General features: G+C 47.0%; 2 protein-coding genes across 4 annotated transcripts in view; one reads left to right on the forward strand and one right to left on the reverse strand.

Moving 5' to 3' along the window:
* The window catches only part of TMEM106C (transmembrane protein 106C), a 259,203-nt gene that overhangs the window by 153,861 nt on the left and 89,768 nt on the right, over positions 1-15,574 (forward strand). The window lies entirely within an intron of this gene.
* The window catches only part of VDR (vitamin D receptor), a 105,649-nt gene that overhangs the window by 26,355 nt on the left and 63,720 nt on the right, over positions 1-15,574 (reverse strand). For all 3 annotated transcript variants that reach the window (XM_050746923.1, XM_050746921.1, XM_050746922.1), the window contains one exon: positions 11,988-12,135. In XM_050746923.1, the coding sequence (XP_050602880.1) occupies positions 11,988-12,135 (148 nt within the window). The remainder of the gene's footprint in view (positions 1-11,987; positions 12,136-15,574) is intronic.

The following is a 15,574-nucleotide window of genomic DNA, read 5'->3' on the forward strand; positions in this document are numbered from 1 at the left end:
TAACGAGCTGCTATGAGAAGTAAGGATGCTAGTCTCAGCATGAAGTCTTCTAGAGTCTAGAGACCTGTGACTGGAATAGCTCCTGTTCTGGGGATAGATGTGTACATGGAAGGGAGAAAAGGCCCAAACCATAGCTCTAGACATCCCAGAGCCTGCCCAGAAATAGAAGGGGCCAGACAAGCAGGTGGAAATCCTGAGGCCTGGCCTTGGATTTTTGAAAGGAAGAGGAAGCAGGAGCTCTGCAGGAACAGAAAACTAGAGCTGGGCACGGTGGCTCACGCCTGTAATCCTAGCACTTTGAGAGGCCGAGGTGGGCGGATCATCTGAGGTCGGGAGTTCAAGACCAGCCTGGCCAACATGCCAAAACCCCGTCTCTACTAAAAATACAAAAATTAGTTGGCCATGATGGTGCATGCCTGTAGTCCCCGCTACTTGGGGACTGGGGGCTGAAGCAGGAGAATTGCTTGAACCCAGGAGGCAGAGGTTGCAGTGGGCCGAGATCATGCCACTCCACTCTAGCCTGGGCAACCGAACAAGATCCTGTCTGGAAAAAAAAAAAAAAAAACCCAGAAAACTACTAAAGTGTTCTTAGCTAGAAAGGTGGCACCCTTGAGGCCGGGCATGGTGGCTCAGGCCTGTAATCCCAGCATTTTGGGAGGCCGAGGTGGGTGGATCACAAGGTCAGGAGTTCAAGACCAGCCTGGTCAACATAGTGAAACCCCATCTCTGCTAAAAATACAAAAATTAGCAGGGCACGGTGGCACTTGCCTATAGTCCCAGCTACTCGGGAGGCTGTGGCAGGAGAATCGCTTGAATTTGGGAGGTGGCGGTTGTAGTGAGCCGAGATCACACCACTGCACTCCAGCCTAGGCAACAGAATGAGACTCTGTCTCAAAAGAAAAAAAAAAAAAGAAAAGAAAGTGGCACCCTTGTAGCCTATGTAAGTTGTGTGTGTGTGTGTGCGCACAAGTGTGCAAGTTTAAGGGCTCATTTTCCTAATTCGAACATTCTCTCCCACTGCCAGTCACACCACGTAGACTTTGGGAGGCTGTATAAAGGACACCTCCCTGAGGCACGTCCCTAGAGGCTTTTCATCATCCGTGTCCTGAGAGTCCTGTCCTCCTCCCAGCCCCAGCAGGAGTGGGTCCCACTTTTCTGACATAGTTAGTTGGGGAAAGATGGTGGCGGAATCACCGTCTGCATGAGCAGCAGCATCTTCCAAGGAACTGCTGAGTGTGAAGATGCCTAAGCCTTCCCAGCCAAAGCCCAGCCCCAACCATTTCCTTCCTGGAAATGAGCTGCTGACATCCGCTCAGGGACCACGCGTGAGTTAGGATTCTTGGTAAAACATGACTCACTGTTCATGTTCATTAGCACACACACGGGGTTGAGGGCAATCGCACTCATCAATTGACAAGCTTGCTCTAGCAAAGGGACAGCTGGGGACCACACCGACTCAGCCCCTGGGACAGAGAAGAGGTAAGAGTAGAGTTCTGCTGGCAGTCCCAGGCAGGCCCAGACTCTTAGATCCATAAAGGGCCCAAGAGACTGTCAGTGTAACTCCCTCCCTTTATACGTGGGAACACTGAGGTTAAGCAACTTATGGATGAGGATATTCAGCAAGAAGTGCAGGCTTCTAGGTCTGGAAGTCTTAGGGATCTGAGGCTTAGCCTTTAGCTTCCTGGATTGTTTTCAACCCCAGAAACTTAAAGTGCTCAGTGAAGTTGACGTCCCAAACAGCCCCAGGTGGCTCAAGGCCAAGAATGACCCAACAGTCAAGGAAGCAGCTGCTGTTGGTTTTGGACCTTGACTCTGGTACCGTGCTGTGACGACCCTCATCACCCAAGGGGCCTACCGCAGAGCCGGGGTTATCAGGGAGGTGGAGCAGCATCAGGCTGTCAGGGGCTCCTTAGCTCCAAGTCAAGCCTGCCTCAGGCCCAGTCCTAACCCTGCAATAGCTAACAAGAGAGAAGTTATATGCCAGGCTTTTTCCCATCTTTGTGGAAACAAAAAGCCTTTTGCCTTTCACCTCTATTTGTTTACTGCCGCTTTTCTGGAGGGACAAGAGACTATGGAAGTACCTTGAGAACTGTTAGCATTCCCCAGAAACGAGATACAATCATCCCCACAGGGCACATCTGTATATTCCAGGACATGAGATTGGCGTCCCTCCCACCAACCTTGTGGTTCTTGAGGCTTCGTCCGTCACCACAAATGCTCAGGCTTCAGAATGCCCGTAATTCTCTAAACTTACTCAAGGACCAGAAGTTTCTATTTCAGAAGAAACTCTCATTTCCTTTTTTTTTTTTTTTTTTTTTTTTAAAACAACCAGACATTTCGCTCTGGTCGCTGAAGGGCTGCTCTGTCCTCCCACTGGCTGTCTTGTCTGGTTCAGAGCTCTTCCTGTTAAACCTGCAAGGCCATGGGCACCAAGAAGACAGCACATCGTCAGCCTAGCGCAGCCACCACCTCCAGTGATGTGAACCAAAGCCTCTCAGCAGACCGGGCCCGGGGCTGAGAGCTTCCTGAGGCCCCAGGGCCTATCAGGGGCCCCGTCTGTCCTTCCCCAGGCTCCAGGGAGCCTGCATTTGACCCTCATTTGGGGGCAGCTCCAAGTGGAGCCAGCTGCAGGGTTGCTTGAAAAGAGATTCCACTGCTTCCCCATCTTTCTCTCATCTTTCTCATGTTGCTTTAAATATGAAGCTCCATCTCAGACGTCTATACACAGGAGGGTTGGAGATTGCCACTCAGCCCCACTTTTCCTGACAACAGGAATGAGGCTAGGAATGGGAAGAGAAAACAGTGCAGAGCTGAGTTAAGAGAAAGTACTGGGACTGGGCATGGTGGCATGAGCACGCCTGCAAGCCCAGCACTTTGGGAGGCTGAGGTGGGCAGATGGCTTGAGCTCAGGAGTTTGAGACCAACCTGGTCAACATGGTGAAACCCTGTATAAGATAAAAAAAATTTAGCCAGGCATGGTGGCATGCGCCTGTGGTCCCAGCTACTTGGGAGGCTAAAGTGGAAGGATGGCTTAAGCCGGTGAGGTCAAGGCTGCAGTGAACCAAGATTGCGCCACTGCACTTCAGTGTGGGTGATGAAGTGAGATCCTACCTCTAAAAATAAAAAATAAAAGAGAAAGTACTGGGGGTAAAAAAAAAGTTTGGTGCTCTTGCTTCTGCTTAAGAGTTGTCATAAGAAGCCCGAGAACACTGGAAAAGAAGAGAACACCGTTAGGCTCTGGAGCGTGGGGTCGGTGTTCAGGGTGCAGAAAGCTTGATCGCCAGCTCCAACTGCCAGACCCAGGGGCTCCCTGGAACTCAGATCCCAGAGCTGGCCTTTGAGGTGTGTCTGGCTCAACATGTCTGTTTGCAGGGCCACAGATCCTCTTGGCTCAGAAGTCCTGTTCTTCCCTGTTCTCCCGCCTTCCAAGGGCACTTCCACGTGTGTGGCTGTCATTTACTCTCTGCCCACGAGGAGTCAGGACAGCCAGACTGCCCAGCCCCGGCTCTATGCTTTGTCCTGAAGGTCCACACCCTACCCTGCCTTCCTCCCAATACTAATTGCCTGTGAGCTGGTTTGGATTTGAGAAACAAGAGCTTCAGGTTTCCATGAGAGCCCATTGCCTCAGCTGCTCTCTGAGCCTGGACCCTGTCATCCTCTGGTTGGTTGGCATTTATACCCCAGCTCAGGAAGAGGGGTAGGGGTGGGGCAACCAAGCTAAATATAGATGCAGTTTCTAGAAAGCCAGGGGTGAGAGAGGACATTGACTGATTCTCATGCCAGAGACCAATTTATCAAAACAGAAAGAGACAAAAACCTCACAAAAGCATCAAGAGCCTGGGGCCAGGGCCTCAGGCCTGGGACAGTTGGGCCTTTCTCCAGTAGGTGGCCTCTGCCAGCAGAGACACACGTTGCATAACCCAGGCGTAGGGTCAACTATCCCCTCTGGGCTCTGTCTCCACTGCACTGAGTGTCACAGAGATCCCAGCGCCTGCTCAGGATACAGGAACTAGTGAAAGCTCCTGATCTGAAAGAGCTATGTGAGGTGCTGGGAATGCTAAACTGGATTGATTATGGTGATCATTTCACAATGTATATGTATAGCAGAACATTGAGTTGTGCACCTGAAATACACACCATATCTATCTGTCAATTATACCCCAGTGAATCTAAAGGAATAAAAAGACCTATATCATTTGATAGGGGCCTACATGTATGTGAGAGGCAGCATCAGGGGGTTCTCCTCAGGTGGGTTTCGAAAAACATTAAAGGACAGTTCACACTGTAGAAAAGAGCACAGACTTTTGTTTTTTTTTTTTTTTTTTAGGGCAACTGGCAATGTGAATCAAGCATGTTAAACGCACAGACATTTTAACGCAGTAAAGCCACTTCCAGGTATCTATCCTGTGGGTAGATCTTTCCTTGGGCCCAACGGTGGTTACTGCAGCTCTGTCTGGAGAAGCCAAAGACTGAACCTAAATGCCCATGACAGAGGACTGTTTTCTTCTTTCTTTCTTTTTTTTTGAGACAGAATTTCACTCTGTCACCCAAGCTGGAGTGCAGCAGCACGATCTGGGCTCACTGCAGCCTCTGCCTCCCAGGTTCAATCAATTCTCCTGCTTCAGCCTCCCCAGTACCTGGGATTAGAGGCATGTGCCACCACACCTGGTCAATTTTTTGTATTTTTAGTAGAGATGGGGTTTCACCATGTTGGCCAGACTGGTCTCAAACTCCTGACTTCAAGTGATCCACCCACCTCGGCCTCCCAAAGTGCTGGGATTATAGGCATGAGCCACTGCGCCCAGTCAGGACTGGTTTCTTTTCTTAGGGAACCTCCATATAATACGCTGTGACTATGAAACAGAAATAGGAAGAATACTGAAATGGGAATGAGCTTGAAGAAGTGTTCTTTAGTAGATAAAACCAAGATGCAGAATGGTGACGGGTGTGCACACATACATACATGCAAACACACACACATACACACAAACACACACATACTCACTTTTACATAAAGAATCTGGAAGCGAACACGATGAGCTGGCAACAGCGACAGCTTCCCAGAGGAGGCAGGGAACTAAGAATTGGGTTGAATAGGTGATTTACTTTTCACTTACATATCTTCTTAAGCTGTTGGCTCTTTTTTTTTTTTTTTTTTTTTTTGAGACGGAGCCTTGCTCTGTCGCCCAGGCTGGAGTGCAGTCCCGCGATCTTGGCTCACTGCAAGCTCTGCCTCCTGGGTTCACGCCATTCTCCTGCCTCAGCCTCCCCAGTAGCTGGGACTACAGGCACCCGCCACCACGCCCGGCTAATTTTTTGTATTTTTAATAGAGACAGGAAGCTGTTGGCTTTTTAAAAAGCCATATTATGACACTACATTTAAAAAATCCACTACCCACTACAACTACCTAAACATTAAAAATGAAATACAGTATTTGGTTAGATTGATCTGTTTGAGTTTAAATCTTAAAGCACAACCTTGGCCAAGTTACTTAACCTTCCCATGCTTTAGTTTCCACATCTGTAAAATGGGAGCAACATTTCAGAGAGGGTTGTAAGGACTAAATAAAGGAAAAAGGAACAGGACCTGGACAAAGGAAACCCTAAATAAAGGGAAAGAAGAGAAACTAGCAGAAAGAGGCAGTGGGAGGGAGTGCTGAGAGTGAAAGTAGATTTTAGAGTAGATTTTAACCATCTTATTAAGAATTTGAGACCCTGGAAGCAGACACCATGTCTTAGGCCTGCTCTCTGGGTGCCTAGCATGGGAGCCTGCAGGCAGCAGAGTTTGAAACCATATTGCTGTTTTATATGCTATAGCTCCTGATGTCTACAGCCACAGCCCCCTGTGCTAGTTACAGCAACCACTGTCCAGTTCTGTTGAGCACCAGCCAGTTCTACCAGCCAGCCTGTTGAGTTCTGTTGAGCACCAGTCCAGTTCTGTTGAGCACCAGCCAGCCTTTGACTGACATGAAGCTCTCTCAGAGCCCCTGGCCCAGCCCTTCCCTCTTCATACCTCCTTCTGTTTAGGAACCTCTTTTCAGAGACCACTGCCAACACATCACATAGTTACACTTTCCAAGTTCTATGTTAGAGGAAAGGAAGAAAGGATCGTCTGTCCACAAAACTAAGACACTAAAAAGGGATAATGATACTAGTGATCACCATTGGAAGCTTTCTAGGTCAGTATTTTACATACTATCGCCAATGTTCTCAACAACCTTTTGGGTAGGTATTATCCCTGTTTTACAAGTGACACAAAAAAGCACAGGAAAGTTAAATAACTTGCTTTAAGTCACACAGCTAGCAAGTGTGAAAGCTGGAATTAGAATCAAGATCTGTTTGACTCCAAGGAATCTGATTGATATAGTTTGGCTCTGTGTCCCCACCCAAATCCCATCTTGAATTATAATCCCCATGTGTCAAAGGAGGGGCCTGCTGGGACATGAGTGGATCATGGGGACAGATTTCCTCCTTGTTGTTCTTGTGATACTGAGTGAATTTTCACAAGATCTGATGGTTTTAAAGTGTAGCACTTCCCCCTTCACTTGCTCTCTCTCTCTCTTTCCTGCTGCCATGTAAGACAGGCCTTGCTTCCCCTTTCCCTTCCACCATGATTGTAAGTTTCCTGAGGCTTCCCCATCCATACAGAACCATGAGTCAATTAAACCTCTTTCTTTATAAATTAGTCAGTCTTGGGTAGTTCTTTATAGCAGTGTGAATATGGACTAATACACTGATCTTCATATATACTATGGTCCTCATCAGGAATGTACCATCTCTCAATCCAAGCTACAGCAGCAGTAAAAAACATGCTTTCCCAAAGTCCAGGAGCATGAAGTAGAGGCTGTTTGAAGGACTCCTCCAGGACAAATCCCCCTAGGGATTCAAGCAGTCTCTAGAAGGATGCTTTGGAAGTGTGGGGTCACATCTGACCATGCTCTCCACTGGCCCTGTATAACCCAAGCACAGGGAAGATCTCAAGTGTGTGCTGAGTGCAAAGTCATGCAAATGAGCCCTGATTAGAGTGCTGAATTTCAAAAGAAATAAAAGAATGACAAAAAGGTAATGTTAAATCCTATCCTTGCAGCTGTCTTTCTTGATAGCTTCAGTGACCTTCCCTCTCCAAATATTCTGGCCTCCTCAACCCAAGCTTCTGAACCATTACTCTTGGACCATCCATAGATCACCCCACTCATTCTCTTTCATTCACATCCATGAACATCTGTGAATGGAGGCTGGCTGCCAAACTGGACCTGGACAAAGTCTCTCCAGCACCACTGACTTCTTGGTCACTCATTTACTTGTGCCCATAGAATACCCCGTGTGGCTGTTCCTCCCTTTTTTCTCTATTTTCTCTCCTTTAAGCAGTTTAGGTTTTAAATTCCTGGACATCTGCCCTATTTCTCTGCTTCCCTTCACATCAGGTTGCTAGAAGAGCCACAAATTTCAGTGGGGTGACCTTCCTGAATGCCAGAACATTCCTCATGTTCCTGGATCCTCGCCAGCCTACCTTTTGCCCCCTGCACTCTGCATGACCCATAATTAACAAAGTCTTCATGGAGCTAGGACGCGAAAACGCACTTCTCTGCACTGTCTTTGTTAGCTTGTAGCTTGTAGCACACAGCTGCACAGCGTCCTGATTAAAGCATCCCAACAGGGAGGAAGAAGACAAGATAAGCAGGCAAACGATGACCTGTTTCTCATCCTGCCTTCCAGGATCAGCTCTTAAACCTCACCATCCACCTTCATTCTCTTCATCAAAGGGGTTCCTCTGATTTTCTTCTCTGTCCATTACACCTTTCCTTTATATCAGATCCCGGACAAAGCCATCCATGACCATATTCATCCACATGCATATACATATATGGATTATCCACTATATATATCATTTGGAATAGACGTATTCCAAATGTTTTTCCTCCTCTGGCTCTTACTTATGCTTTAGTTGTTAACATATAGCCAAGAGGTGTCTGGCCATCTACAAGCCTGCCTGTGCCAACCTTATATTCACAATGGAAATATCATCTTTCTCTGAGGATGTCCCTGTATTCCAGAATATCAAGAAGCACAAGCAACATGAAAGAGCTGGCCGAAGGAATTGACCAGCAATGGCCTCTAATGCCCGATCATAGATCAATAGAAGTGTGATCCCTCTCTAATCTTCTAACCATCATCACACTTCAGCTAGATTATGAGTCTTAGACTAGTTTTGATGATAACAACTAGCTCCTAGAGCAGTTTAGTTAACTATCTTAGAAGCCAAACCAAATACTAGATGGTCAAATGGGATTGAATTCCTGGTTTCCAGGGCTTGGAAAACAGCTGGTGACCCAACATTCAAGCAATGCTGTCTATCAATAATTAACAGGAAAGGGCCAAGCAAGCTCCTTGAGAGCAAGGACTTAGTTGCTGTCATCTCTGTGTTCCCAAGGATGCAAGGATGCAGCGCCCACCATAGAGAAGGTACAAACCACTGATATTGTCCTTGCTTCCTGGGATCAGAGTTTCACAAACAGATGTAAGCGACCACAGGGTTCTCAAGCAACTATGTAGACCAGACCAAAATGGAAAACTTCCAAATAAAATTTGGATGAAGCAAAGAAGGAGAAGCAGGCATCAAGGGTGGAAGAAGGGGAGAAATGATGTATGTATAGCTGATTCTCATTATTCACGGTAGTAATGGTCTATAAAGTCACTGTGGACACTGGATTAGTGAATATTGAAACATTGTTCCTGGGGGAAACACAGGGTGAGGTTTCTGCAAGCCTCTGGTCACAAAATTTTCATCAACTGATCAACACATCACCTTGTCTTATGTGAGTTTTCTGTTTAACGACATCTTATTCAATAGATACTGTTGATTTGTTAACATTGAACAAACAGCCAGCAGCAATGTTGTCTGCAGGAAGCTTGTCTAACACACCTAGTTTCCCTGTAAGGCACATCACAGCCTTGCACTTAGGAACACCAGACAGCAGTGCAGCACTACACTTGGGAACTGTTTTAAACAGCAAAGTCACCAACAAAAATCACAAAAAGGCAAAAAAGGTAGCACTAAATAGATTGTGAAGACCCTGGCTGGGAAGATAGGTGCCAAGCCACGCGAGTTTTTCACTGCTCTGCACATGTTCACAAATGACCACAAAGGGGCTGCAAGTATTGATTTTGGTAAATTTTAGCAAGAGGGCAGATTTGCAAATACAGAATCCATGAATAATGAAGATTGACTGTCTGCGTGTGTGTGTGTGTGTGTGTGTGTGTGCACGTGTGTTTATTTACATATCAAACAAAATTCAGAACCTTGCAGCTGTCTTTCTTGACAGCTTCAGTGACCTTCCCTCAAGTTTCTGAACATTACTCTTGGACAATCCATAGATAACCCCACTCACTCTCTTTCATCCACATCCTCAAGCAAGTGACAGACATGTTGGCCCTTTAGAATGTAGCAGCCTGACTTAGTCATCAAGACAGGGACAGTAAAGATCTAAGTAAGGTAGACTGAGGACAGGGTAACAAGACAAAACCAGTCTGCAGCCCATAGTGCCAGGCATTGCAAGCAGTGGTTGTGACCAACAGCCAGCAACAGACTCTAAGGGCTCTTGTGGAGGTGGATTGATGGTGGGTTATGGTGGCATCATGTGCCCACAAGCAACACAGTCACTCTGTCAGTCTGTGGTGACACAGACTACAAACATACCATCCTTGTTCATTCTGCCGTCTTCCACACTCAGCCCGGGGCATGACAGGACCTGTCCTCCCTCCACCCAGATGCCTCACACATTCCTGTCCTGAGGATTCCCAGCCTAGTGGTGTGTCCAAGGGCAGCAACTACAGATGCATAGCAGTCAGAGCCACTCCAGTGAGGAACTGGCGTTCAATATGTCACCACTCAACCAGCTGCCATCTAAGATTCTCATTTCCCAGAACTGGATCTCAGGGGGAAGGAGGCCTAGGAGGAGAGAGTGGATTTGAGGGTAGAGACTCCATAACCAAATGTTTTGGTTGCAGATTGACAAGATATGACTTTCGGTGAGAAACTCCATATTGACAGCTCCTAGCCCAATGCCAGATCATAAATGCTGATTCAAGTCTGGTGAGGGAATGAGTGAAAGAAACACAAGGCCAGACATGGTGGCTCATGCCATTAATCGTAGAACTTTGGGAGGCCAAGATGGAAGGATCGTTTGGGCCCAGGAGTTTGAGACCAGCCTGGGCAACATAGGGAGGCCCCATCACTATAAAAAAATTAAACACACACGCACACACACACACACGAGGAAAGTGACTGGCTTGCTGGCTGGCTGCGCGACTTTTGTTTATTTTATGAGAGCATGGTTCCATGAAGGGCAGTAGTAGTGGCCCATCAGGCTAAAAAATCTCAGCTTTTTTCATCAGACTGAAAAAGTGTTTTTCAAAGCACTTTTTTACATGTCATCTCATTAATCCTCAGATTAACACTATGTAGCAGAGGGGCTGGATATCAATACATGCATGACATTAGTTGAGTTAATTAAAGCCTAGAGATGTCAAGGACATCCATTTGAGCAAGGATATCCCATAAATTATTGCCATGGCCAGCACCCCAGACCACGCCTTTCTGATGGGTTTCATGGTAGTAAGCAGGCTCTGAGGTGTGCATTAGATTCCCCCTTCCTTAGCACTCAAGGCAGCCCCCCATGTCCCAGGACCTGGCAGAAAAGGGTTCATGTGTCACCTGGGACACACAACCAGGGCTCTAGAAGGCCCACCCTGCAGGATGTGTGGACCTCTGGCCCGAGGATTGGCAAATGCAGCAACAGGACTTAGAGCCAGCGATGCTGCTTGTCTGGTTCCCCGAGCTGGGGAGTAGGTTGCCAGGAAGCCAAGCGGGCAGTCAGTGCCAGGCCAAACAGGCAATTAGCACCCACAGAAATCCCGCTGCCCAGCAATTGCTCAAGGCCATGAAACTCTGGGCCTGCTGATTCCTGGGGCAGAGGGCAGGTGAATTGGGAGTTTGTGTTGACAGAGAGCCCCCAAGTCCTTGAGTAAGAGTCCCACACAAGCACCTGGACTTGAATTCACTGTGCTCCCAAGGCGAGGAGAGCACTCCAGTTTAGACAACCAAGCCGACCTCAGCATCCTCCTCTGGACTTGATTTGTGCTTTCCTCATTTGATGGTTAGAGCCCTGCCATAGTCACCTCCAGTCTAGACTGCTAGACAGAAGCTCTGTTTTGGCTGCCTTCTTTCAGGCTACTGTCTCTGTCTCTCCAATACATGCCAAACGCTAATTTCTCATGATTCCCAGTTCCTGCCCCAATTCACCCCTTTCCCACCCTCCCACCCTGGCTTTGGATGGGAACCTCCAGTGCTTTTCCCACACCTATCACACCTGTAATCCTGGGCTCATGTAAGGGGAGTGTGTTGGTAAAGAAACTGGCCCTGATACAGGAATGCAGGTATATTCCTGACACTGCCTGGGTGTTCCAAGGTTGACTTTCAGACCAGGACAAACAATCCTTGGGTGAAGACACGGGTACAGATCATGATGACCCGACAAGAGGTGCCATTTCCCATGTTCCAAGGAACAGTTTGGATTGGATGGAAAGGCAAGCTCTGAAGCCATGTTCTTGGGCTTTCCCCAAAGACATGCCTGTGTCTTGAGTGAGGAAGCTATGATCATCAACAGGGAGGAGGTTCATTCTGGAAGGACGGACACATGGGTTGGTGCAGGAGGCTATGGGTCACAGGTGTAATAGAAAGACAGAGACCCACACAGCAACCTCAGGAAAGCAATTTCCAAGTGAGTCAGGGGACACATCTGGAGCTGAGAGGAGGGAAAAGAAGAAAGCACTCACCAAGACCTTCCTGCTCCTATGGCTGTGAGCGCCGCATGTTCCATGGACATTACAAGGAAGGAGACGTGAAAAATTCAGGGGCTCCCTTTATGGAAACACCGTGCTTCTTCTCCCTCCCTTTCCCTTGGGGAGAGCCTGGGAAGAAGCCTCACCTGAAGAAGCCTTTGCAGCCTTCACAGGTCATAGCATTGAAGTGAAAGCCCGTGGCTCGATCTCCACACACCCCACAGATCCGGGGCACATTCCGGTCGAAGTCTCCAGGGTCAGGCAGGGAAGTGCTGGCTGCCATTGCCTCCATCCCTGTAAGAACAGCAAGCAGGCCACGGTCAGAGCCAGAATCAGTGCCAGGGCCAGCTGGCATCCTTGGTGCCACCCACCCCCTAGCCTCATCCCACCGCCCCCATCTCCCACCCCCAGGGAGCTCAGCCAGGGTGGGCATCTCCCCAGGGCCCAGGCCTGGGCACAGTGCCTTTTGAGCCCTCATATATGATTCTCCCTACAAAGCTGGCTCAGAGCATGGCTTGGAATCAGCTGCCTGGTTTCAGATGTTGCATCTGTCAGGCTAACTTGGGTTTAGTGGTTCATCTCTGCATGCCCCCACTGTCTGCATTGGAAAAGGTGTTTTACTTCCAGGCTGCAAGGATCATATGAATGAACCCATGCATACTACTGGCACTAGCTCTGCCTCAGGCACAGACCTGAACCAGGTCGGGGGCTTCTATCCTGCCCAATGCCCTCTCCAAGGGAAAACGAGAGTCCTCCCTCAGCCTCAGCACCTACATGTGAAGAGAAACCCTTAGGCCTCCTCCTCTTGAGGGTGAGGAGTGATTTTGGTGGTTTAGGTGCCCTGGTTATTCCAGCCCCAGCTCCTTGCAACCATAAAGCTCAGGGCTAATAGGCTTATGCCCCTTTTGTTCTGGTACCAAGATGATCAAAATTTCAAGATACATCCCCCCTTTTTTGGGCAATAATACTTAAAACATTATTTTGAATGTTCTTCTGAGTCATGTGAGTCCTATACAATTAATTGTGTTTTCAGAGATGGTTTTTATAAATAGGCATTATCATCTAGAGATGGATTTCACACTTGAGGAAAAGGAGAAGAGACAGAAGAAACGAAAGGCCACAGCTTTGAGAGGGCCTTCTCAGGAAGCAGCTGGCGTGACTCTTTCATTAGCCAAAACTGGGCCCTCGGCTTTGCCTGCCGCGTCTAATCCTGTCTACTGTTAGGCTCAGAGATGATTCTGGAATACCTCAGACTGCCCTAAAATGCTTTCAGACCCCACTGCCTCCCAGTTCTCCCAACTTTATCCGAATCCTCAAAAGGGTCATTACAGGTTTCAGTGACCCCTTTGACCCAAGGCAAAGGGTCCTTCATGTCAGAAGAAAAATAAGAAAGAAAGCCAGGAAAGAAGAAACAAGAACCCACTCCATCCCAGGGTACCATTTCCTCCTGCCCCTGGGTGACAGAGGCAGATTCTGGGGGCCCTTGGGAGGCTCTGAGCTACTTTTCAATGACTAGGCCCATGATCTCTGATAGAGGGTGTGGAATATCGAAGCTCATTAAGTCTTATTTCACCTTCATACCACTCCATGGTGTAGATGCTATTATCATCATCCCCTTTACAAATGAGGCCCAGAGAAGCCCAAACTTTAAGACACGTCTAGAAACTACTACTGCCAAATGAATAAAACAAATACTATCTAAAAATTCCCCAAAGAGCTTCACACCAAGGGAAAGAAGTGGTGCAGATAAGCAAGAATATAGTATCGCCAGTCCCAAAGGGACAGAGGGAATCCCGGTCACAGACAGACCTCGGAGATTCCCTAACCTCATTTAGCTTTTCTTTTTCTGGAAACCTTAATATATCAGGTTGGTGCAAAAGTAATTGTGGTTTTGGCCATTGAAAATAATGGCAAAGATCGTAATTACTTTTGAACCATCCTAATAATAATAGTGACACTATTGCTAATTTCATTCACAGCTAGACTTATACTTGTTAAACTCTAATGTTTATATAATATATACATTAAGTATACATTAAATATACATTAATACATACTTTTATGTAAAGTTTAGCAAGTATATATACATTAAAGTTTAGCAAGTATAAATATATACTTACATATAAAGAGAGAAGCACTTTCAGAAAAAGAACAAAGATCATTGTAGTGATAGCAAAGACATGGAATCAACCCAGGTGCCCATCAACTCTGGACTGATAAAGAAAATGCAGTGTATATGTGTGTGTGTGTGTGTGTGTGTGTGTGTGTGTGTGTATGTGTGTGTGTATATATATGTGTGTGTGTATATATGTATATGTACATATATATGTATATGCAATATATGTGTATATGTGTGTGTATATATACACATACACACACACACATATACATGTATACACACATACCCACACACACACTGAAATGCTATGCAACCATAAAAAAGAACAAAATCGAGTCCTTTGTCCTTTGCAGCAACATGGATACAGCTGGAGACCATTATCCTAAGGAAACTAAGCCAGAAACAGAAAACCAAATAGCCCATGTTCTCACTTATAAGTGGGAGCTAAACATCATGTACATATGGACATAAAGATGAGAACAATGGACACTGGGAATACAAGTGGACAGGGGCAGGGGCTGAAAAACAACCTATTGGGTACTATGCCCTCAACCTGGGAGACAATTCATTCATACTCAAAATCTCAGTATCATGCAATATACCTTTGTAACAAACCTGCACAGGCACCCCCTTAACCTATAAGAAAATTTCAGAAAAAAAGAACAAAGGAATGATTAACAGAAACCTTTGGAGAGATAAGATTGGGGAGGGGTATGCGTTATGTAGTAGCCGTATTCTATTTCTTTGAGTAGTGAGCATATGGTATCTTCTTATTATTACTATTATCAAAACACTACCTCTATGTTTTGTACATCTGTGTTTGCATGCCCTTCTGAATATATAAACATTTCATAATTTAAAAACAATTAGAAATAGAAAAGTGCTTGTGGGTCTATCAACATTGTCCCGAAAGACCATCCCAAGTCCAAGCTGACGCCTGCAGGGTTTAGAACATAGCACACGGTCAAGATGTTGCCAGCATCCCGGAGGCCCAATATCATTGTGGGGTAATAGGGGGAAACCATCCAGGATGCTTGTGGCTTAACCCCGGGTCAGCTGAGATGCTGCAGCTCCGAGTCATCATGGTGTTGCTACAGAGTCTGGGTCATCCAGGCTCCCAAGTATCTGGTGGATTTCGTGGAAAACAGAGAAATCAAATGGGGGGTAGGAAGGAATATCTGTTAAATCAGTCCAACACATGTTCAGCATCACATGGGCTCATTTGGAGATGCTATGATACAAGCGAGTTGGAACAACATACTACCACAGCACAGCAACAGGGCAGTCCTGCAATGGGGTGGGGTGCTGCCCTGACATCAGGAGGTCTCCATGCTGGGGGTGAAGGCTGGAAAGACTGGATTGAGCAGCCAGAGGCCCATTTCAGGGGAGCTGACAGAAGACCCAAACCTGCCTAAGGTTATTTGCTGCTATCAAGAAGCCAGTGCCCAGGACCAGAGTCCACATGTGGAGAAGATGCCCAAGCCTCTGCGGCTTGAAAGCTGAAAGTCCCAGGAATGACAGGCAGAGACTACAGAAGGCAGGAAAGAGAAAGAGGAGATGGGGCTGGATAGGAAATATCAGACGCACAGGAGAGCCCAGCCAGGGTCATAGCCG

The sequence above is a fragment of the Macaca thibetana genome, chromosome 11, assembly GCF_024542745.1.
Source record: "Macaca thibetana thibetana isolate TM-01 chromosome 11, ASM2454274v1, whole genome shotgun sequence".
Lineage (NCBI taxonomy): Eukaryota > Metazoa > Chordata > Mammalia > Primates > Cercopithecidae > Macaca > Macaca thibetana.